General features: G+C 41.2%; 1 protein-coding gene across 1 annotated transcript in view; it reads left to right on the top strand.

Moving 5' to 3' along the window:
• The window catches only part of OTOA (otoancorin), a 51,455-nt gene extending 29,511 nt beyond the window's left edge, over positions 1–21,944 (top strand). The window contains exons 22-29 of the mRNA XM_032802173.2: positions 4,754–4,941; positions 6,577–6,732; positions 8,685–8,827; positions 9,487–9,623; positions 12,714–12,811; positions 15,607–15,799; positions 16,691–16,756; positions 20,799–21,944. Of these exons, the coding sequence (XP_032658064.1) occupies positions 4,754–4,941; positions 6,577–6,732; positions 8,685–8,827; positions 9,487–9,623; positions 12,714–12,811; positions 15,607–15,799; positions 16,691–16,756; positions 20,799–20,800 (983 nt within the window). The 3' untranslated portion in view covers positions 20,801–21,944. The remainder of the gene's footprint in view (positions 1–4,753; positions 4,942–6,576; positions 6,733–8,684; positions 8,828–9,486; positions 9,624–12,713; positions 12,812–15,606; positions 15,800–16,690; positions 16,757–20,798) is intronic.
• The last annotated feature ends 422 nt before the right edge of the window (positions 21,945–22,366 follow it).

The following is a 22,366-nucleotide window of genomic DNA, read 5'->3' as shown; positions in this document are numbered from 1 at the left end:
TCTCTTTGTTGTCAAATGCATTTAGGACAAGCAGTAGGACAAAAAGCAAAATGCCAAGTATTTTAAAGAGGTTCAGTCTTTTAGAAACATTAGAGCAAAGACTTTCACCATTAACATGCTTATCTTTTTAATGATCAGCTAATGAAATCCTTTACTCCATTAAAAATACACTGCTAAACAAGTATTGAAACATATCTGGTTGCATACAGATTTTGCATCTTAGAATTATTTTGCTTCACTTGTAGTATAAGTGAAAGTTTCATGAATAGAAATACAGCAGAGAGCCAAAATGTTGAGCCAAAAGATGCTGCCCAGTTAATCCTTTATCAGACATCAGTATATGTTGACTCAGCTGTTCTAAATGTGACATCAGTGTACTGTGGTCTGTCTAAACTGACTATATTGGTTGCTACAGATTAAAATAAATTTTAGGTAAAACACAATTGTTTGCTTATCAGAAACTCTTGTGCCAAATGAAGTCTATCCCGTGTATTTATTACACATACTTTGATTGTATGTGAGTATATAACTACATTGTAGCCTCTGACAATTTAAAAGATCACCCTTGCAATGACCCGGGGAGAATATTTAAACTATGTAGTTTAATGGACTGCAGGATATACCTGCTTCTGCTATTGGGTAGATTTTCAAAGGCATAAATGTGGATTAGGCACACAACGTTTTCATTGTGAGTTGGGTGCCTACCTGCGTTTTTCATCTTTGAGAGCTTCATCCTGTGTTCTTTGTTTAATATAGTATAGGCCTCAATCTTTCATGGAGCTCTATGCTGGGAGACCTTTAGATCTGTGTGGACCCCCACTCGTATCCAGTGGAGTGATTCCAGATTTATGATGGTGTATCTGAGAAGAGAATTTGGCCCTTATAGTACTATATTTAGATACAAAGGTGGAACAATAAATGTAGTTTTGGAGTAATGTATTCTTGCCTCAATTCAGCAAAACATTAATAATACGTAGCTCTTATTTAGCACTTTTCATCAGTAGAGCTCATAAAAATTTACAGGAGGTCAGTATCATTATCTCCATTTTACAGATGGGGAAACTGAGGCACAAAGTGGTTGAGTGGCTTGCCAGAGGTTACCCAGGAGGCCAGTAGCAGAATCAGAAACAGAACTCAATGCAGAACTGTGTTTGAGTCCCGTACTCTAGTCTACGGTACACTGTCTCCCCCCATCCACTGCACTGACTAGATGATCATGATGGTCCCTTCTGACCTTAAAGTCTATGAGTAACATGGATCCAGAAGCACTCTGGCTCACCTCACTGGCCCCCTCTACATTCAGGGGCAATGAGCAGCCAATGCAGAGCCCCCCAGTGCTGCCACGCTCCCCACCAAAGGCTATCATGGTGCTCCAGTGCTGCAGAGGCCTTTCATTCTTCAACAAGTATGAATAATTTGGCTGGAGGGAGGCTTGAAGTAGACAGTTTGTGCTGTCATCAGACACACACAAGAAAGAAAGCCTTAATTAATTTTAATGAAGTTCTGCAACATAATCACACACAGTTTATAGAGAGCTCATATAGCAAGTTTCAACCAGAAGTGAAGTTTTATGACTTTCACCAGATCAGCTGCCTCATTAGTGTTCCCTTGTGGTCTGAAGTTGTTCTGCAGGCACCTTGCTTCATTTTCCCCCTTCAAGAGGATTCTTTAACACACACGAACTCCTATTAAATTCAGCCCACTCCTTTCTGTGGCTGGATTTATTAACATAACATTTCAAAATAAAAGTTCTCAAATCCCCATCAAGCTTCTGCTCCAGTCTCCTGCTGGGTACCTTGCAAGCCTTCCTTACCTAGAGCCCGTTCCGTAAAAACTCAGGGTTCCCTGTTGGAGCCTTCTTGCTCCCAGCAACAACTGACTCTGCTTGTTTCTCCCTGAGCATCCCTCCTCTTGCAGATTCCTACTGCTCTTTAGAGGACTCAGGTGTGTCTACTTTGTAACTAGGATTGGTTGGCCCCAGGCCTCTAGCCATTCAGGGAGGAAGCCACCCTGTTACAGTGGCAGACTTCTAAAGCCCTGAAAAACAGGATTATTATGGAAACACCTTCAGGATTTCACTGATCTGATGTTGCTCTTCAAACTTCATGCTAATGGGCCCGGTGTTTGCCTTTCAGAATATCCAGTTGTGGGTTTGTCGTAACAACAGTAATGCTTAGCACTGTCATTTTTTAAAATCTTTGTTTCTCAGTAAATGTTATTTAAAATAAAAGTGAGGTTCCTGTGACCACTTTTTACAGAGGGGAGATCCAAGGCAAAAAGATTAAGTGATTTACCCCAGGTCTCTCAGTGAAGCAGTGGCAGTGCTGGGAATAAAACCTAGGTCTCCTGACTCAGCTTCATGAAATGCTATTGTGTCTGTTCAGATCTAAGCATTTTCACATATCTGCCCCATTCATGCTTGATCAGTGTGAAATCTGATTATAGCAACAACAAGAATGAAGTAGCATCAGACACAGGAAATGCTGCCAGGACTGTAATGAATACTCTCATCTGCAAACTTGCCAGCGGAGCTGGTGTGTTACAAAAAATTAACTCCTTAAGGTTTTTTTCCAGGAACCAAAAACGTTAGGCTTTCATGAAAAGGGCATGGAACTGTATTGTCTCTGCATGGGCAATATTTACATAAGAAAAGCTGACCTTTTGCAGTGGAGGAAATTGAAACAATCTAGCTTTACAAGAGGGCAGTTTCTACTATGGACAAAGGGAAAGCAGTGATGTCTCCTGGTACAGCAGAAGCCAGACAGCTTTTCCGTTTGCCCACAGATTCATCCTTCTCAGGGTTCTACCCACTGCCGCAGTTTTATTTGATTTAAATAAATCTTTCCTCTACTTCCTTTCAAAGTACAAAGCTATTTTGTACATCCTTGCTTTAATTTGTTTATCTCAGGAAGCTCAGCTCAGAGGCAGCATCTGTGGAGTTCTACTTTTTACTGGGGATGGACCAATTTGAAGAAATTCAGAGATTGTTTGGTTTAGATAATGATTGTACAATCATTTCATAGATTAGGGGCAGGAAAGTGGCTAGTAAGAGACCATGTTAGGATGCTAGACTCTCCCTTGCATCAGTATCAGGGATATTAAGCCAATAGAGTTTGTGAAAATGCACAATAAGAAGAACAGGAGTACTTGTGGCACCTTAGAGACTAACAAATTTATTTGAGCATAAGCTTTCGTGAGCTACAGCCCACTTCATTGGATGCATAGAATGGAACATATAAGAAGTGTTCTCCTACTGGTTTTTGAGTGTTATGATTCCTGATGTCAGATTTGTGTCTGTTTATTCTTTTGCGTAGAGACTGTCCGGTTTGGCCAATGAACACTTCAGCCTCTTTGGTCACTCAGTAACAGATTTGAAGGTGACAATTTTGCAACAGAAAGACTTCAAAAACAAACTCCAACCAGAAACTGCTGAGCTTGAATTGATTTGCAAATTAGATACCATTAATTCTGGCTTGAATAGAGACTGGAAATGGCTGAATTATTACACTACTTGAATATATTTCCTTATGATAACTATCCTTACACCTCTTGTCAACTGTCTGTAATTGACCATCTTGATTATCACTACAAAAGTTTTTTTTTCCTGCTGATAACAGGTCATCTTAATTAATTAGCCTCTTAGAGCTGGCATGGCATCTTCTCTGTATGTATATATATACTCTTCTTATATGTTCCATTCTGTGCATCCGATGAAGTGGGCTGTAGCCCACGAAAACTTATGCTCAAATAAATCTGTTCGTCTCTAAAGTGCCACAAGTACTCCTGTTCTTTTTACGGATACAGACTAACAACGTCTGCTACTCTGAAACCTGTCAACAAAAAAGAAGCAGAATCTGCCCTTGTAGCAGATATTTGACCAATACAATTTGGCAGACCAAACATTTCTATTGTAAATAAGCATCCCTTTCAGTGTTTTCCTAATTCTTGGCACTTTAACAACATGCTTGACATGAGTATTGCATTTCTCTCACATTTAAGTTCTGGAAACCAATCTACTTGCCTTGTTTAAATGTCAGGCAAGGCTTACAGTCATACATCTTTGACAGTGCCTTTCAAACTGAAGGCCCACTCAGGCCTGCTACTGAATGTAATAGCTAATGAGCTGGACTTCACCAAGTCTTGTTTCATAAAAGATAGGCAGGTTTATTCAGCTGCAATTTGTGTGTGAACAAAAATACAATACAGTCATGTGGAAACTTACACTGAGGCCAAACTAAGGAACTTAATTGAGTTCTGACTCAAGCAAGACTCCTGCTGAAATCAATGGAAGACTTTATCTCAGGATATGACTCTTAATAATGTAGGGTGCCATTTTTTTGAGCCGTGCTTAGAACAGTTGGATTCTCTTTCTAGCTGCTACATGCAAATTCCATTTGATTAAGATAGTTTATATGGTAACTGTTTTAAAAAGTGTGTTTGCTCCTCCTTTCCTTTCGAGCATGTGCTGCCTTCCAGGGTTGGAGCAAATGTTTACCTAAACTTAGGTAAACACTAGTTTTGCAACAAGAACATTAATTGCACTTGTGCTTTTTTAAAATGCATTTTTATTTCATTGCAAAAATATTTTATGCTTAAGTTAATGTCAAGATTGTCCTGGCTTCAGTTAATACATATTACATCAACATCATAATGAGAGAGCACAAGTCTTTGTTGCTTTGCATTTTTGGTAGTTTTCTTCAAGGAGATTACAAGAGAAGTCATCTCTTCAGTCTGTGTTTTGATTTCTTCCCAGACTGCACAGGAATCAGAGCTCCTTCTTCAGATGAGATTATTAAATTAGCAGAAGCAAATGCCTTTTGGACAGTTCAGGAACTGCAGTGCCTGGATACAGATACTTTTACCAAAAACATGGAATTCCTTGGGACTGTGATGAGTTTCAACAGATCCCAGCTTATTGTCTTGAAGGAGAAAGCTAAGCAGGTAGCTGTTATGTCTGCAAAAGAAACATACATACGTAATTTAATTTACTGTTATTGAAATATGCATTTCTAAAGCCACCATTGCTGTAATAATCACTACTGCTGCAATAATATCCATTGCTTATTGGAGAAATAATCTAAGGTTAGTCATAAAATAATATCCTCCATTGTTTTAGAGTCAACTGGCTAAATAGCTCTGAGCTATTGGCTGCTGCGCAGGTTGTGTTTTCACTTTTTAAATGCTTATTTTATTTATTTATTACTAGCTTTTCACTGTTCCTTAAAAAAATAAAAATCACAAAGCAGGACCCAAGAATATAATTCAGCCTTCTAAGAATCAGGCTCAGAGTGCTAAAGTGTTTAGGAACAGTTAAATCATACAAAAACTGTGTGTAGACAAACCCTGAGTCAGGAGTTGGTCCTTTGTCTTGATTAATTAGCTGGTCATAGTGGAGATCTGTAGTCAGGAAAGAAGTGGCCACTACTGGAAGGTTAAATTAGAGACCCACAACTTGAAGAAGGCTTGCTTGTTATGACACCAGGCAAGCTACTAGCCTTTCCCCTACCTTGATACTCTTCTTTCCAAGTTAATAAATAAGGCTCTTCATTTCCAGTTGTAATTTTGTTTAAAATTTATCAGGAATTTATCTGTGTTTATTAAAAAAATATAAAAATGGGTGGAAAATCAGTGCAAAAATTAACTTCAGTTTTCCAAATAATTATTGAGGGATGAGAACACGGGGAAAAAAAGCAGCAAAGAGAGATGAAAGAGTTTACAAAACTATTATTATCTCTAATCCATTACAGAAATAAAACTTTTCTTTTTAGTTTACTGTTGGTGACTTATGCTTGATATTAGGGGCTTCATTGTAAAATTCCAAACCCTGGGTAGCATGGGGGGATGGGGATGCCTGGTACTCATGGTGGGCAGTGATTGGGCAGGTGGTGCGGGGTGCTCTGTGTAGGAGAGAGTGCCCAGTATCTGTGGTGGGGGCAGTGGGTTAGGGATGCCTGCTACTCACCACAATGTAGCAGTGATGAAGGCTTCCCTCCTTGCGAGCCTGTTGCTGCATCAGTCAGGCAGTCTCTGCTGCCAGGACCCAGCTCCCTGTCCCTCTCACTCTCCCACTGTGAAGCAGCAGCCACTAACTGTCCTCAAGCAAGTCAGAAGAATCTGTGAGAGGGAGACCAAGTCACCATCTTTCCTTCTGGAGCAGGGAGCCACACCTGGAGAGTTCCAGAACTTCCAAAATTTGGATGAAAATCAGTAAAATCTGAATAATGGCATTTTTAAAATCCAGAAATTTGAGAGAAAAAAGGTAAAAAAACAAAGGGCCAATCATACTCGCTCATTCAACCAACTTATATTCACTAACCGGAAGTCATCTTGTGTGACAGTGTAAGTATTTTTAGATAAACTGAGTGTCACCACCCTAGAAATATGAAAGGCTCAGTTCTCTGCAGTGTCCAACCTCTGATTACACAGTGAAGAATGGGATTAGCAGACCACACAATGCAGCTCGTAGCATTTTATCTTTGTTAATTACTGCTTTAAAATCGGAAGTAGAGACAATGGAGCATGTAAGTGAGTGTTCGTTATGAACTAATATGTGCTGTATGTTAATTTATTTTAAAGGTTTGGGGTGCATTGCCAGGCTGGAAGAGTTACCATATCGTTTCCCTTGGACGCATTGCTCTAGCTCTCAATGAGAGTGAAATAGAAGCATTGGATTTAAGTTCTATTGACACCATTGCTGCACTTAGTCAACAAACAGAATGGACTTTTGTCCAGGTAAATATTTTATTAAATTTACTTCTGGTGAAAAGGATGGGATGAATGACTCCAAGACCTGAAATCACCTACAAAACAAATACAGCTCCCCATGCTGCACTTCCAGTTTTTCTCAGCCAGGATCTCCAGTGCCGCCTCTAAGGGTGAGAAGGTAGTTAAAGGTTCATGCCTACTTGGTTCTATGTCTGTCTGGTGAGAGAACTAAGGAGGGTGGAAATACATATCAATTGTGATAATGTTCACTATGCTTCGACCACTTGCCCATTACGAATTAGAATGAGACCATCAACTCATTTCTCTCAGGTCTCTAAACAGACACAAGTTGGCAAAAACATTTAGGCCTTATTGACCAAGGCTGGATTCAGTAGTACTATTTTCACCACCCTAAATTATTCTTGGGGTAATTCTGTGCCAATATGCAATGCAGAATTTGGAGAAATTAATGTGCATGCAGAATTTCCTTCCTCCCTTCCCCAGAAATGGCCTGGAGTGCTGCTAGCCACCACTGGGGGCTGATAGACCCGGCAGAACCCCGCTAGTACACAAAAGATGCTGCTGGGTGGAGGGGGAGAGAGCTAGAGGGTTCATGGCAGCTGCAGTTCCCAGCATGCCCTGCCCCCTGAGGGAAGGAGAGGGCAGCGCAAAGTAAACTCCATGCTTGCATGGAACCAAACATCAGGCTGTTTTCCCCTCTGGATCCCTGGGCTCAGGAGAGAGGATGGGGATGGGGATGGGGATGTCAGCGCTGGGAGGGTCCATGGCTGGGCTCAGGGTGGGTAGGGGATTTGGGTATCTGGGCAAGGATGGGCCCTGCAGCTGGACTTGGGGGAGGGGGCAAGGTGAAGGGGGTAGAGAAACAGGAACCAGGTTGTCATAGGGGTTTCTTTAACACTTTACTCCTGGGGGAATTTATGTGTCCGTATTGTTACAGACAATACTTGCTGACAGGTATTTTGTAATAAATTACCAAAATAATTGCAACTGGTGTGATTATGTAGTGTTATTTTACCAAATATAATATTATGCACAGAATTATTAATTTTTTGGCACCGAAAGCCCCCAGGAGTACTAAATGCATCCAGACACTTGTACAGGTGATCTGTTACTTACAAATTATTCCATTCAGATGCTCGAGTACTCACTCTGTTCTCTCAGTATGCCTGAATAACTCCCGTTAATGCCAGTAGGATTTACATAGTGAATAGAAGAAGATTAAAATCCTTTATTTGCATATGCAGCTAGCAGCAAATTTCTGTCCATCTGGTCTTGCCATCACTTCTCTTCAGCGTATGACATTAAGTTGATGGTAGCTAGCATTGGCAGAATGTCAGGAATCTATTTAACAGATGTTTATGCTGAAGAGGCACTATAAGGAAACAGAAGGAACTGGAGTGTTTTAACACAGTACTTCACTTTTGATACTTCCTGTTGTATTTTAGTAAGTGATACTGATTAATATTAAGCATAGCTTAGCATCTACATAAAACACTTAGTACAGTACAGGAAAGCTCTAATTTTGCAATGCTTCATGCTGACCATTTATGAGGGAGAGAAAATTACCTGTAGTTTAGCTCTTTTCAGTTATGTTGAAATTGGGAAATTTTGTTAGATGCTTCAATAGCTGGTTATTCTGGTAAAGTGTTCATTTATGGCCCAGTCCTGGGAGGTACCAAGTCTTTCGTAAGAGGTGCTAAATGCCTTCAAGTCACATTGATTGTACTGGTAGGGAATGGCACTCAGCACTGCTCAGGAGGCCCAGTGCCCATAAGTGGCACTGACATTGCTCCCACTGAAGACAATAGCAAAATTCCCATTGACTTCAGTGGGAGTAGGCTGAGGCCCAGTTGAGTAAAATTACAGATCAGTTCGTAACAGCTGATATCAATAGCAGCTTCCAGTCGTAGAACCCTATATTACATTTATAACTGATCTTGAACTCATTGCCTCTGCAGGCTAAATCTATTTTACAAGGGTTTCTTGAAGACTCTGGTCAGACAGTCCATGGACTGAAAAGCTTTGATTTAGCGGGATTAGGAGCTAATCTGTGTGCTCTGAACACCACAGACATCAAGACCATAAAGACTACAGAATTCAGGTAGAAATACTTTATTATCAAAATTAAATAGTTTTATTTTTAAATCTCTGTTAATGGTATTAGTGGTGAAATTTGTCTCCCTTCAAGGATTTCTAGAAGCACTTTGTCTAAAGAGCTCTTTTCCAACACTTTAAAAGCTTTTGGGCATGCCATAATCTTTGGGAAGATGTCTAACCAGAGCCACTGAACTGTGCTCTGTTAACATTTTCTCTGAGGCCACCTCTATTAATGAAAGCCATGTATCCAGCAAAATCTGCTTGAAGGGCCACTTGGAATAGGCAACTTTGCCATCTTCAGTGACCCTTTAAAATATTCCTAGATTTTTACATATAAATTTGTTCAGCCCTTAGTTTAGAAAACACCTGGATTAAGCAACTGATTTTCAGTGGAGCCTTGAGTGGCTGTTTAAGACAGATTCCAATGTGATCCACTATAGCTATTGAAGTGAGATACTCAAATTTGTTGCTTAAAGCATTTTAGATTTTTTTTTTTCAAAAGGCTGACAGGTCTAACTTCTTTGCAATACCTGTATGTTCATCTATATTTGGGCCTGAAACTGTGTTCACAACTCTGTTAGCATAGATTAAGCATATTTTAGACATTTTAAACATTGGATGTAATTACAAGTATGCCATCCTAACCCCATTGCCCTTTTGCAGTGCTGTAATTGCAAGAGTTGGCTTGTTGCCATGTAGCACTCCTGTTCTGGAAGAGTTTAAGAAGGTGGCAGAATCTGTATTTGGAATTGCTGCAGAGTGGAACAGCTCTATTATACATGAGATTGGTATCATAGCAGGTAACAAGACCGACCTCTATCAGTGACATTTCTGAAACACCATTTTTAAAAGCATTACAGGATAGGTTCACCCCACCTCATCTCTGCACAGGCAGCCTTTCCATTAACATCCCTCCCCACCAAAGAAAAATACTGTTCGTCTCCACAGGGTACTCTGACTTTCCATTAATGGGGGACCTCTGCCAGAGTCTGCACCAGCTTCTCCTGGGGCTGACTGGAGTGAATTTGGCCCTGTACATACTTCACAGAGTTAACCTGGCTAAGCAGAGCTAAGTCAAACTGAAATTTCAGGCCCACCCCTCTGGAGGGACTGTTCTTCCTTACACCCTTAAGTCATTGATCTTACTTCAAAGTGAGGTGCCTGCCAGCTTTCCAGCATACAGTTATCCAGCTGAGCATTGCACTGCCCACAGCTGCTCTGTCTCTCCATTTACAGGATCCCAGAATCCTACCTTAAGGTTCCGTCCTGCAAGGGACTGAATGTCTCATCGGAAGTCAGCAGGAGTTGAGGGTGTTTAGCTTGTTGAAGGACAGGGCCTTGATCTGCTCCCTGCATGTTCATGGAACCCATTTATAGAGAGCAGGCATGCCAAGTCAGTATTAAAGTTCTTCTGCTTACTCCAAGAATGTGGTCAGTTTAAGAGTGACATGTATGTCACTAAGAAAATGTGTGTGTGTTTCAGGGATAGCCTTCTGCAAAAGCAGAAGGTTTCCTTGATGAACAGAGTCCGCATAGTGATTTGTACCGTGACTCCTCACTTAAAGTCATCCCGGTTAACGTTGTTATGTTACTGATCAGTTAGACAACATGCTCATTTAAAGTTATGCAATGCTCCCTTATAATGTTTTTTGGCAGCCGCCTGCTTTTGTCCACGCTTGCAGAAAGAGCAACCATTGCAGCTGATTGGTGTGGGCTTGGAACCAGTAGGCTATCAATTGCTGGCAGTTCAGCTGTCCCTCCCCACACTGCTATGTGCTGCTCCTGCCCTCTGCCTTGGAGCTGCTCCCTGAGATTCCTGCTTTGTGCGGGGAGTGGAGTGAGGGGAAGCAGGGGGCTAATGTCAGGGTGTCCCCCACCCCGCTGCTCCTGTCTCCCGCTTACCCCATCTCCATAGAGCAGGGGGGGAACGACAGGGCTCAGAACGGGAGGGAACTTGCTAGCAGCAGCTGCTGTCTCAACTTGCTGATCTACATAAAAAGGCAATGTACTTAGGGTGGGGTCAGAGTACTTAAAGGGGCAATGCGCCTCTCTCTCTCTCTCTCTGTCTGCCATGCTGTCTCCCCTCCCTCCATTTGTGCTGCCTTGTAGAGTGTGAGGCTACATTAACAACAATGTGTTAACCCTTGAGGGCTCAGCTGAGTGCTAGTTCATCATTCAGCACTAAGGCATTCCCTGGGAAATATTCCATCCTCTGACTTCACCTCCTCAACCAAGGTTCACAGTCATCATTGCTGTGTACAGTATTAAATTGTTTGTTTAAAATGTGTACTGTGTGTGTGTGTGTGTGTGTATGTATATGTATATATATATTTTTTTCACCAGATTATTTATATAAAAAAAAAATTCCCCTCTCACCCCTATGGGTGGTATGTGTCTTCCTCAACCTCGGGTCCTCTACCAGAGGCCTGGGAGTTTGAGGGTTCTGCGCAGTATCTTAGCTGTTCCTAGCACTGCACTCTTCTGGACAGACAGCTCTGATGTTGTTCCTGGGATCTGTTGGAGCATTCGTTTAGGAGTACCGCCCGAGTGTTCCTACCCACTGGGACACTTTGGCCTTCACTTTCCACATCCTCCTCTAGTTCTCCTCAGGCGCTGGGTACTTCTCAGCTTCTCATATTCCTTTCTTCCTTGATGTTGCTTCACTTGGCCTGCTATATCTATACCACCAACTGTATTCTGGTCTTGTTTACCATGATGTCTGGTTGATTGGCAGTCCTGCCTGTCGGTTGGATCTGGAAGTCCCAGAATCTTAGCCTGCTTTTCTCCACAACCTTTGTGGAATCCCCATCTGGTCTTGGGAGGGTTCTAGCCCATCACGCTGTGCGATGTTCTGTACACATGCAGCCACTTGCGTGTGTGACCGATTCAGTGTATGCTGTTCCTGCGTGCATCTTAATCCTGCCTATGTGTTGGACTGTCTCTGAGCCTCTCTGCACAGTCTAGCACCTTGGGTCTCCTCTAGATGTGGTAGACCCCTGCTTCAATGGATCTGGTGCTCAGTGACCTTCCTGTGCTGCTACTCAGCGCCTCAGTGGCTGTCGTTTTAGTCAGCCCTTCCGCTACTGGTAGGATTCCATGTCAGCCACTCGCTATTCTGTCGATTGTATACTCCATCAGGGTTTGTCTTTGCATGGCATTCTTCTGCTTGGTCTTCTCCATGTTGCTGCTGCCTCAGGCATTCTCTCGAGGCTCATCTTTGGGGCCATCTTACTGATGTACTCCTGGATGTTCCGGGTTTGTCCGGGACAGGCTTTTGACATACTATCTATATATAATCACATATACACACACACACTTTTGTCTGCTGAAAAAATATTCTCTGGAACCTAACCCCACCTCATTTACATTAATTCTTATGGGGAAATTGGATTCGCTTAACATCATTTTGCTTAAAGTCTCATTTTTCAGGAACATAACTACAACGTTAAACAAGGAGTTGCTGTATTTAGGATTTCAGGGGGAGGGAGGTTACCATCTAATTTTGTATTGCAAATAATACTACTAATTAACTTCAATCATGGTATATTTGTTTTACTGAAAATGTGATATGTGTTTCTTATGTGCCACAGTTGTCTGTAAGCTGGTGGTTGGTGATGCTTACAGTGAAAGAAAGCAGGAAAAGGAATTGTGTATTTGTCTTTAAATATAACTTAATTACCTCTTATATCCGTTAAACTTGAGCATTCATTCCAGTGCACAAAAGAATCTCTTTTTCTGTTTAATATAGGAGTGCTGATTTCCTCATGTTTTATTGGAACAGAGTTGAGAGACAAATATTGGCCAAATAATGTATTAATGTAAATTAGTCAAAACTTAACATAATGAAAAGGATGCGTGAACTAAGCTCTATTCCTATTTTGTCTTAATAGCTGGTTTAAATGAGAGAGAGTTTAAAGCTCTTGACAAAGATGTAATGCCATATTTCCAGCCAGCAGCCATAAGACACATACCTGATGAAGTTTTCAAAGTAAGTGCTTGGTTACTGAAGAAGTGTTATATTCCATCACTTTTACTGTATTATAAACAAACTGCAATACTAATTTATGCTTCAGTTTGGGTTTCTGCAGGACCCTTTCTGGCTTGATTATTAAGTGAGAGGCAGTTAAGTGTATGAAGCATTAACTTGCAGCTATCTCATCTCTATTTGTGATGCACATAAAATGTCAAACTGTTTATTTTATTTATGCTTAGTGCAAAATGTGTTTCAACGGAAAAAGCATTAAGAAAGTGTTTTAAAATTGCAGCCTGAGTACATAGGGGCAGATGGCTTAAAGCAAAGTCTGTGTCTCTAGTGATATTCTGTTGAGGTCTTCCTTTTCTTCTCTTTTATTAAGGACAGTGAATGCATTCATCCATACTATCACAGCTACAAACAGCCCACTTGGTCATATCTGGGCTTTTTTGTTAATCCTAAATTCTGATAACATTCTCCTATGCAGCATTTCTGAAAGAAAGAAGGGGCGGGGGAAAGGCTGAATTCAGAATTGGTACAAGCAGATGCAACTCTGACTTCATTGGAATTCATCCTGTTTATGTCAGCTCTGAATATGGCCCAGAGACTAGCACATGGATTTGGAAGTCTCTGACCCAGACATTGTTTGACGTGGAGAGAAGATTAAAATTCTGCCCAACCACTTCTGGTTCAGACACTCAAAGGTCAGTCACTTAGTGTAGTGATGGATAAATGAGCCAGACAGCTTAACGGTCAGCCTCCATAAAAGGAGAAACTCCTTAACCACAAGCTGCAAAAAAGTGGTCTATACTGCACCTTTGACAACTCCAGTAAGTCTGCAACCTAACCGTGTCACACTTTTCAGTGCTGGGGAAGAATCACAGAACAGAGGGTTGAAAGTATTCTTTAGAGCAGAGGTTCTCAAACTGTAGTCTGTGGCCCACCAGTGGTCCGTGAGCTCCATTCAGGTTGTCTGCGGATAGTTCCCTCTAAGGTGCGTGCCTAGGCGGCCTCACACAAAGTAATAAAGGGCCACCCACCTAATTCGTGGAGCCCGCAGGGGTGGCTCCACGAATTAGGTGCCTGGACCCTGGAGAAGATTCACATGTAAAGTGAGATGTGGCCTTGGTGGAAATAGGGGGTAGGTGGGAAGGGGCAATGGAGTGAGAAGAGGGGGTGGGGGGAATTTGGGATGTGCAGGGCTGTGGCAGCCAGAGAAAGAGGCGACTTTCTCCAGCTCCAGGACTGCGGCTGCCGGGGAGAGATGGTCCTCCTTCCCAGCCCCAGCTCCGTGGCAGGGGAGAGGCCTCCCTTCTTCCCAACCCCAGATCAAGGGGTGCTGCGGCAGGTGAGAGAGGACATATCCATCGCATTAGAAAGATAAGACTACTGAAATTAAAATATGAGTTGTGTCCTTTTATTTGTAGAATAAGAAACTGTTAATTTTTAAAGTTCTTTTTATGTAGCACTTTTATCCAAAATGCTTTACAATAGTTAGCTAAGAGTATAAACAATGTTTGGAAGATCATTAAGTGGCCCACTGAGACGCTTAGCAATTTTCAAGTGGTCCACGGAAAAAAAAGTTTGAGAACTACTCCTTTAGAGATTCTCAACAGAAATTCAGCAGATGTACACAGAGAGAGAGATGGCCATGTGATGAAATTTCTAGATAGACATGGTTCTTTACCAAAAAAAAAAAAAACAGAATCCTTACTGCTCATCTTTAGGAATTCAAAGTGGCATTTATTTTTACTGTGGCTTTGTGTAGCTACAGCTTTATCTTAAGGCTTTGTACATGAAAAAGTAATACCAGTTTAACTAAAGGTATTGATTATAAGCAGATTTATCACTTTGTGGAAACTTAGTTCAGTTTGAGGGGTTTATTTTAAAAATTTACTGGAGCTTCTATGCAGAGGTTTGCACCAATTTAATTAAATAGGTTCAAACCTACTCACCCTTTATTTAAACTAAAGCAACTGGGTTATGTAGACAAGGTCTCAGACAGACAGACAATTATAATTGATATGGAATGAAATTCTGATCTGTCATCTGGCCTACTTTTAAACTAGAATGTGACCCTTTATTAAAATAAAACTTGGATGCAAAGCTGCAGCAGCAAAAAGAGCTTGCTCCATGGTGGAGTTAAACATTGAATGTTACTATAATTAAGGTAATACAGCACACACTGTAGATGCCTGTTTTACAAATTGGTTTAATCACCATGTACTGAAAGATAATTACTGTATGGTTATGATTATCTTGTTCCATTTTTAAAACAAGACAATGTGACCACATTTGGAAGATTTTCAATCTAGAAGGGAAGATCCAGGGGTGGAACAACATCTTTTCATCTTGCTACTGTATAGATAGCAGAATCCTGTGTCTAAATCACATGCAGGCAAGAATGGGGCAGGTTTGGAAAATGTTACAAGAGGAAAGAAACAAAAATAGTTTGGCAGTCATAGAGAGTAAACTCCCCTCTTCCCCCAGAGCAACTAAAATTGAGACTCCAATATCAGAGGTTTGACAAATACACTGGTAGCACAGAAAGTGTCTCCAGAACTTATGTACTGTCAGAACCAAAGGAGAAGGCTGAAAGCTAGATGGGTGGCCAGTCAGGTAAACAGATATACAAATATTTAAAAAAACAAACCAAAAAAACCCAGTACTGAGCACTTTTACAGCAATACAGAGTGTGGCTGTTTTCCTCATTCTAAGTACAAGGCACTCTGGACCTCTGATTCACCTGTGTAATGTAGTGGACATCTTAAAGCAGTTTTTTTTTTTTTTCCCCAAACGTATTCCTCAAGGAGCTGTCTCCAGAACAAATAGCAAACCTTGGCCTTGAAAATGCAGCCATGGTTACTGAATCACAGAGAAACCATCTGAATGCATTACAGCTACAGAATCTTCAGCTGGCACTAGATGGCGCCAGGACAAGTGTCCAAGATACACAAACTAGTGCAAGCGTCATTCAGTCAACACATGCTCCAGCCTCAAATTGTGAGTAGAATGCTTTCGAGCTGATCCTGAGAGATAATGAGCATCAACATATCCCACTGAGGTCAGTAGGGATTGCAGAGGCTCAGAACCCATCAGGCACAGGTCCTTGTTCTGGAGTTGTACCATAATGAAAATTCTGGGTAACATCCAGGGTATGAGCTTCAGTGTCTGGATTATTAATCCTCAGTATTGAAAGATAATTGATAAAGTTTTAACAATGCTCACAAAAATCTTTTAGTTAGTCATAGGTTGCATTTACCCAAGCTAGTACAACTGGGTATAAGTTACATCTCCAGTCCAGATCTCTGCACTCCAAATGAAAGTCACCCCAAGAAAAGGCAGGTACTGCTCTTACTGCCACTGCCCATTCTCCCAGGGGCTTTACAGTGAGGAACAGTAGCTGTTATCAGGGTGTGGGGGTTCACCGAGCGCTGCAAGGAGGCTAAGAGCTGCTAGGTTGCTTTTGTTGTCATAGGAGTTGAACTTTCTAGACCCAGTAAAATTATTCTCAGCACCACTGCCTTACCTGTGCAATCTGTTCCCTCTGTGGTTCTACCAGAGGCAGGACTCAGTTTCCTAATCATCCCAACATGGCATAACGCTTACCTGCTTACTCAGCTTTTCGTTCGTTTATTGCTATAGCAGCAATGTAATAGGAGCTACCCATTTGAGGCTCTTCTCTGTTGGATGTGTGGATGTTAAATTGAATCTTCCAGCTGTCATAACAAGGGGAGAATTTTGAGCAACTGAATATTCAGATTCTTGCAGTTTGCTTCAGTGTGAGTGTGGTTGGGGGTTTTCTGCTTGTTTAAGTGGGTGAAGTTGGGAAAGACAAGACAGCACTGTACACATTCCAGATAACACTAAGACATAATGCTTTGTACTTTTCAGGTGCTCACTTTTCCAGTGGCTTCAGCATTTGGTTGTGTGCTCTCTATATCCTTTGTCCCACTTACTGTAAGCATGACCCTTTTACTTAAACATTGTTGGATAGCACATTTATGATTTGATATTAAATTGGATTGATATAATAGGCATCACAGAAACTTGGTGGAATGATCATAACCAATGGGACACCGTAATACAGGGTAGAACATATAAAGGAATGACAGAGTAGGTCATGCTGGTGGGGGAGTGGCATTACATGTGAAAGAAAGCATAAAGTCAAAAGTAGTGAACATCTTAAATGAATCAAACTGTACCATAGAATCTCTATGGATAGAAACTATATGTTTGAATAATCGAAGTATAGCGGTGGATATATATTGCCAACCACCTGACTAGGGTGGCGACGATGATTGTGAAATGGTCAGGGAGATTAGAGAACTTACAAAAGCAGAAAACTAAATAATAAATGGGAGATTTCAACTTTTCCCATATTTACTGGGTACGTCTCCTCAAGACGTGATGCAGAAATAAAATTTCTAGATACCCTTAATGGCTGTTTTTTGGAGCAGCTAATTCTAGAACAAAAGGAGAGAGACAATTTTTGATTTAGTCTTAAGTAGCACGTAATATCTGGTCCAAGAGATGAATATAGCTGAAGTGCACAGTAAGAGCGACCGTAATGTAATTAACTGTAACATCCTGGTAGGAGGGAAATGGCAAAGAAATCCATCACAGTAGCATTTAACTTGAAAAATGGAAACTACATAAAAATGAGGAAGCTAATTAAATGGAAATTAAAAGGAACGGTCACAAAAGTGAAATACCTGCAGACTGCATGGAAACTTTTTAAAAACACCATAAGAGAGGCTCAAACTAAATGTATTACCCTTCCCCCCNCCACCATGGTTAAACCAGTAAAAGAGGCAGTTGGAAACAGAAAGGCATCCTTAAACATTGGGAGTCAAATTCTACTGAGGAATTTAGGAAGGAGCATAATCTCTGGCAAGTCAAGTGTAAAAGTATAATTAGGCAGGCCAAAAAAAGAATTTGAAGAGCAACCAGCAAAAGACAAAAACTAACAGCAAAAAAAAAACAAAAACAAACCCCCACACAGGAAGCCTGCCAGCAGCTTCTGATCAGTGGGTCAACTGGACAATAAAGGTGCTAAAAGATCATTCAAGGAAGACAAGGGCTATTGCAGAGAAGCTAAATTAATTCTTTGCATTGGTCTTGACTGCAGAGAATGTGAGGGAAATTCCCACTCCTGAGCCATTCTTTTTAAGTGACAAATCTGATTGAGGAGTCAGTAGGAGGCAGCTTTGGAACAAATTGACAAATTAAACCGTTATAAGTCACCAGATGGTATTCACCCAAGAGTTCTGAAGGAACTCAAATATGAAATTGTAAGTACTAACTGTGGTATGCATGCTATCATTTAAATCAGCCTCTGTACCAGACGACTGGAAGATAGCTAATGTGATGCTGATTTTTTAAAAAGACTCCATAGGTGATCTTGGCAGCTGCAGACCAGTAAGCCTGACTTCAGTATCAGGCAAACTGGTTGAAACTATAGCAAAGAATAAAATTATCAGACACAGATAAACACAATATGTTGGGAAAGAGTCAGCATGGCTTTTGTAAAAGGAAATCATGCCTCAGTAATATATTAGAATACTTTGAGAGTGTGGACAAAGTTGATCCAGTGGATATAGTGTACTTGGACTTTCAGAAAGACTTTTTGACAATGTCCCTCACCAAAGGCTCTGAAGCAAAGTAAGCAGTGATGGGATGGGGGGAAGGGTCCTCTCATGGATCAGTAACCAGCGGCACCAACTTTCACTGGCACCGGTGGGCCACCCCACCCCGCCTCCACCCTCGCCTCGCCCGCATTCCAACCCCATCCCCAAAGTCCCTGCCCTAACTCCGCCTCCTCCCTGCTCCTATTGAATCCCTTCCCCAAATTCCTGCTCCGGCCCACCTCTTCCCCCAGCGCATAGCATTCCCCCTCCTCCCCGCCCTGCAAATCAACTGTGTCACAGCATAAGGGCTGGGAGGGAGGAGAAGCAGGATGTGGCGGCGCGCTCGCGGTGGAGGTGAGTTGGAGCAGGGGGGCAGAGAGGGGCCATGGGGAGCTTCAATTTTTTTCCATGGGTACTCCGGCCCCGGAGCACCCACAGAGTCAGCGCCTATGTCAGTAACTGGTTAAAAAATAGGAAACAAAGGGTAGAAATAAATGGTCAGTTTTCACAGTGGAGAAACGTAAATAACGGAGTCCCCCGAGGATCTGTATTGGGACCAGTGCTGTTCAACATATTCATACATGATTTGGAAAAAGGGGTAAACAAGGAGGTAGCAAACTTTGCAGACAATACAAAATTACTCAAGATAGTTAAGTCTAAAGATGACTGCAAAGAGTTACAAAGGGATGTCACAAAACTAGGTCACTGGGCAACAAAATAGCTTAAGAAATTCAGTGTTGATAAATGCAAAGTAATGCACGTTGGAAAACATAATCCCAACTATGCATACAAAATGATGGGGTCTAAATTAGCTGTCACCACTCAAGAAAGATCTTGAAGTTACTGTGGATAGCTGTCTAAAAATATCCACTCACTGTGCAGTGGCAGTCAAACAAGCTGAATGTTAGAAACCATTAGGAAAAGCATCAATAAGAAGACAGAAAATATAATGCCACCATATAAATCCATGGAACACCCCACGCCTTGAACAAATGTGCATGGTTTCGGTTACCCCATCTCAGAAAAGATATCTTAGAATTGGAAGAAGTACAGAAAAGGGCAACAAAAATTATTAGGGTTTGGAATGGCTTCCATATGAAGAGAGAGTGAAAAGACTGGGACTGTTCAGCTAGGAAAGAGACAAATGAGGGGGATATGATAGAGGTTCTATAACATCATGAATGGTGTGGAGAAAGTGAATAAGGAAGTGTTATTTACTCCTTCACATAAGAACCAGGAATCACTCCCGTAACTTAATAGGCAGCAAGTTTAAAACAAACATAAGGACGTACTGCAGTCACGTATGAAACTCATTTCCAGGGGATGTTGTAAAGGCCAAAAGTATAACTGGGCTCAAAAAAAGAATTAGACAAGTTCATGGAAGATAGTCATTGAGGGACCCATTAGCCAAGATGATCAGGAATGCAACCCCAGGCTCTGACTGCCAGAAGCTGGAACTGGGCAACAGGATGGATCACTCAATAATTGCCCTGTTCTGAAGCATCTGGCACAAGCCATTGTTGGAAGAGAGGATATTGGGCTAAGTGGGCCATTGGTCTGAGCCAATAGGGCCATTCTGATATTCTTAATTGAGTCACTTAAAGAGTGAGAGAATGAAAAAAATTATTTGTAGAAGGCTGAGCATATCACTAGTTTTTTTGGGAGGGGTGCAGTTGTTTTTTTGACACTGCACCAAGGCTTTGGAGCTGTGCTCTGGCTCTGCTCCAGCTCCAGGCAAAAACCTGCAGCTCTCCTGCTCCAGAGCTGCTCTGCGCTCTGCTCCAAAGCCCTGCACTGCACAGCCCTGTGCATTCAATAGATGGCTCTTTGAGGCAGAGACAGAAATCAATCACGACAGGGTTTATCCGAAGGGCGGGAGGGAGACGACGGGTAAAGAACTCCTCTAGTGGATAGCAGTTCCTGAGTACTATTACTAATTATCAAGGTTACTTGTGTCTGTTAGAGGTAGATTAGCTTAGTATCTACAAGGGGAAAACATTTTCTTACTCCTATTACTGTAAATATGACCTTTGATAGGATGAATACTTAAGATTTCTCTCTCTCTCTCACACACACACACACACCTTAATTAATTTGTAAGTTAGCAGCAGGCACTATTATCCTGAAGTTAATTTGCTTATATTATACATATATAATTTGATTTCCACTGCTGCTTTCATATCCTGCCACACAAACTCCTGTTTTAAGTGTTAGTGGTAACATTCATTGGTTTTTCTGTATTATTATTGAACGGGAACAGTGAGAGACTAAAATTCAGAGTTGTAGTTTAACAAAATACCTGCCCTAGTGTCCCATTGTTTAAAAACGTTAGCATTCTGTAGCACTAATTTGCTTTTCTGTTTGTTTTCCAGAAGCCTAGAACTCACATGGAAATTGATAGAACAGATCATTTAGAAAGCCAATCAAGCTACCAAAATTCAGTGGATAAAGAACTGCAGCTTAGCAAGAATTATGGAGGCTGAGTCTCTCTGGGATGCTTGAGCATAATAGTGGTTAGTGTCTTAAAAGGCAACAAACTGATCCAGCACACAATTTCATGATACAAGTATGGAAAGCAGGTGCTGTTTTGCTGCCATAGATTAAAGACTTTTTAGGACTCCTCCAACCCTTTCATTTGGTGTCTCATGAAAACCAGTGAAGGCTTCAGAGTTATTCACATTACAGAGAAGCCTCAATGACTCAGGAGACTGATACAGCGATATAGATTGTTAGGCAGCCGGTGTGCTGTGGCCATGGCTTTACTTATTGACCAGTTCAGTCTCATTGCTTCCTTGTACTTCTCTGTCTGTCTTAGCCATTTATTGTTTCCTCTGATATTTTGCTTGAAAGCTCTTCAGGGTAGGGACTGTCTTTGTACAGTGCCATGGGACCCTCATTGTTACCACAATATAGAGCCTTTCATCTTTAGGCTGCTGTGTGAATCCTGCCCACATAAATAGCGACAGGCTGTTACCATTCAATGGCTGAGCATTGAATGGGCCATGGAGACTCAGCTATCCTCATCCCTAGAAGTGCCATTCCTGACTAGGGTTGAAACGTATGGCTGGTGCTGCATAGGGTAAACTTGCTTTGCTGCGTCTCATGCTGCAGTTCTTGTGGGAATAAAGGACTTCAGCTCTCAGAAGAGGCACTATAGCACTTCCCAGTACACTAAGTTCACACTTCTTAAACAAAATGAATCCAGAAAATATTGTTTTATCAACATATAGATTGTGTCCAGTATTTAAAATGGGAAGATTTTCATGACAAGTCCCAATATTTTAAACAGTGACAGATACATAACGATTCTTTACCTCTTCCTTTGCATAATTGCCATGGATTCTTGGCAGCAACACCAGCAAAAGACAAACATTCATTTTTCCAATTGCAAAAGTCTGTGGAATAAGAAGACAGTGTGCTGTTTAAGTGCATTTAAATAGAGGTAGGACAATACATCATCTAGAAAATACTGTTATTCCTGGTAGGTTATACTATAATAAATCATATTTCAAATCTTGGTTCATGTCTTTGTATTTTTTCAAATGTGACAGTGTTATGGGCAATCTTATGTCCTTTGGTATTGCTTTATGAACATATGTACGATTGCTAACGGTGATCTCACACCTATTTCTCTGCTAAACTAGTTATCAGTTATCTCATTGTATTAATTTTCTATATGAAAAAAGATTGCTGCATTTATTTAAATATAAAGGATCTTGTTTTTTAACCAACCCCAGAAAATGCACTTAAGTTGTGTCAGTGGATCAACTACTATATTTAAAGATTCAGCTGTTTAGTCTTATTAAAAATTCCTGTCTCAATTAGATGTGAAAGCACTAAAAGTTTGTTTGAGCTCCACAGTTTACCCAAGTGAAATTCCACTTGTGTGTCAATTAAAATGCAGAAGAAAATGTTTTTATATTCAAGATGACAGTCGGCA

Source organism: Chelonoidis abingdonii, chromosome 9 (genome assembly GCF_003597395.2).
Source record: "Chelonoidis abingdonii isolate Lonesome George chromosome 9, CheloAbing_2.0, whole genome shotgun sequence".
Classification (NCBI taxonomy): Eukaryota; Metazoa; Chordata; order Testudines; family Testudinidae; genus Chelonoidis; species Chelonoidis abingdonii.
This window is presented reverse-complemented; position numbering and strand designations above follow the sequence as displayed.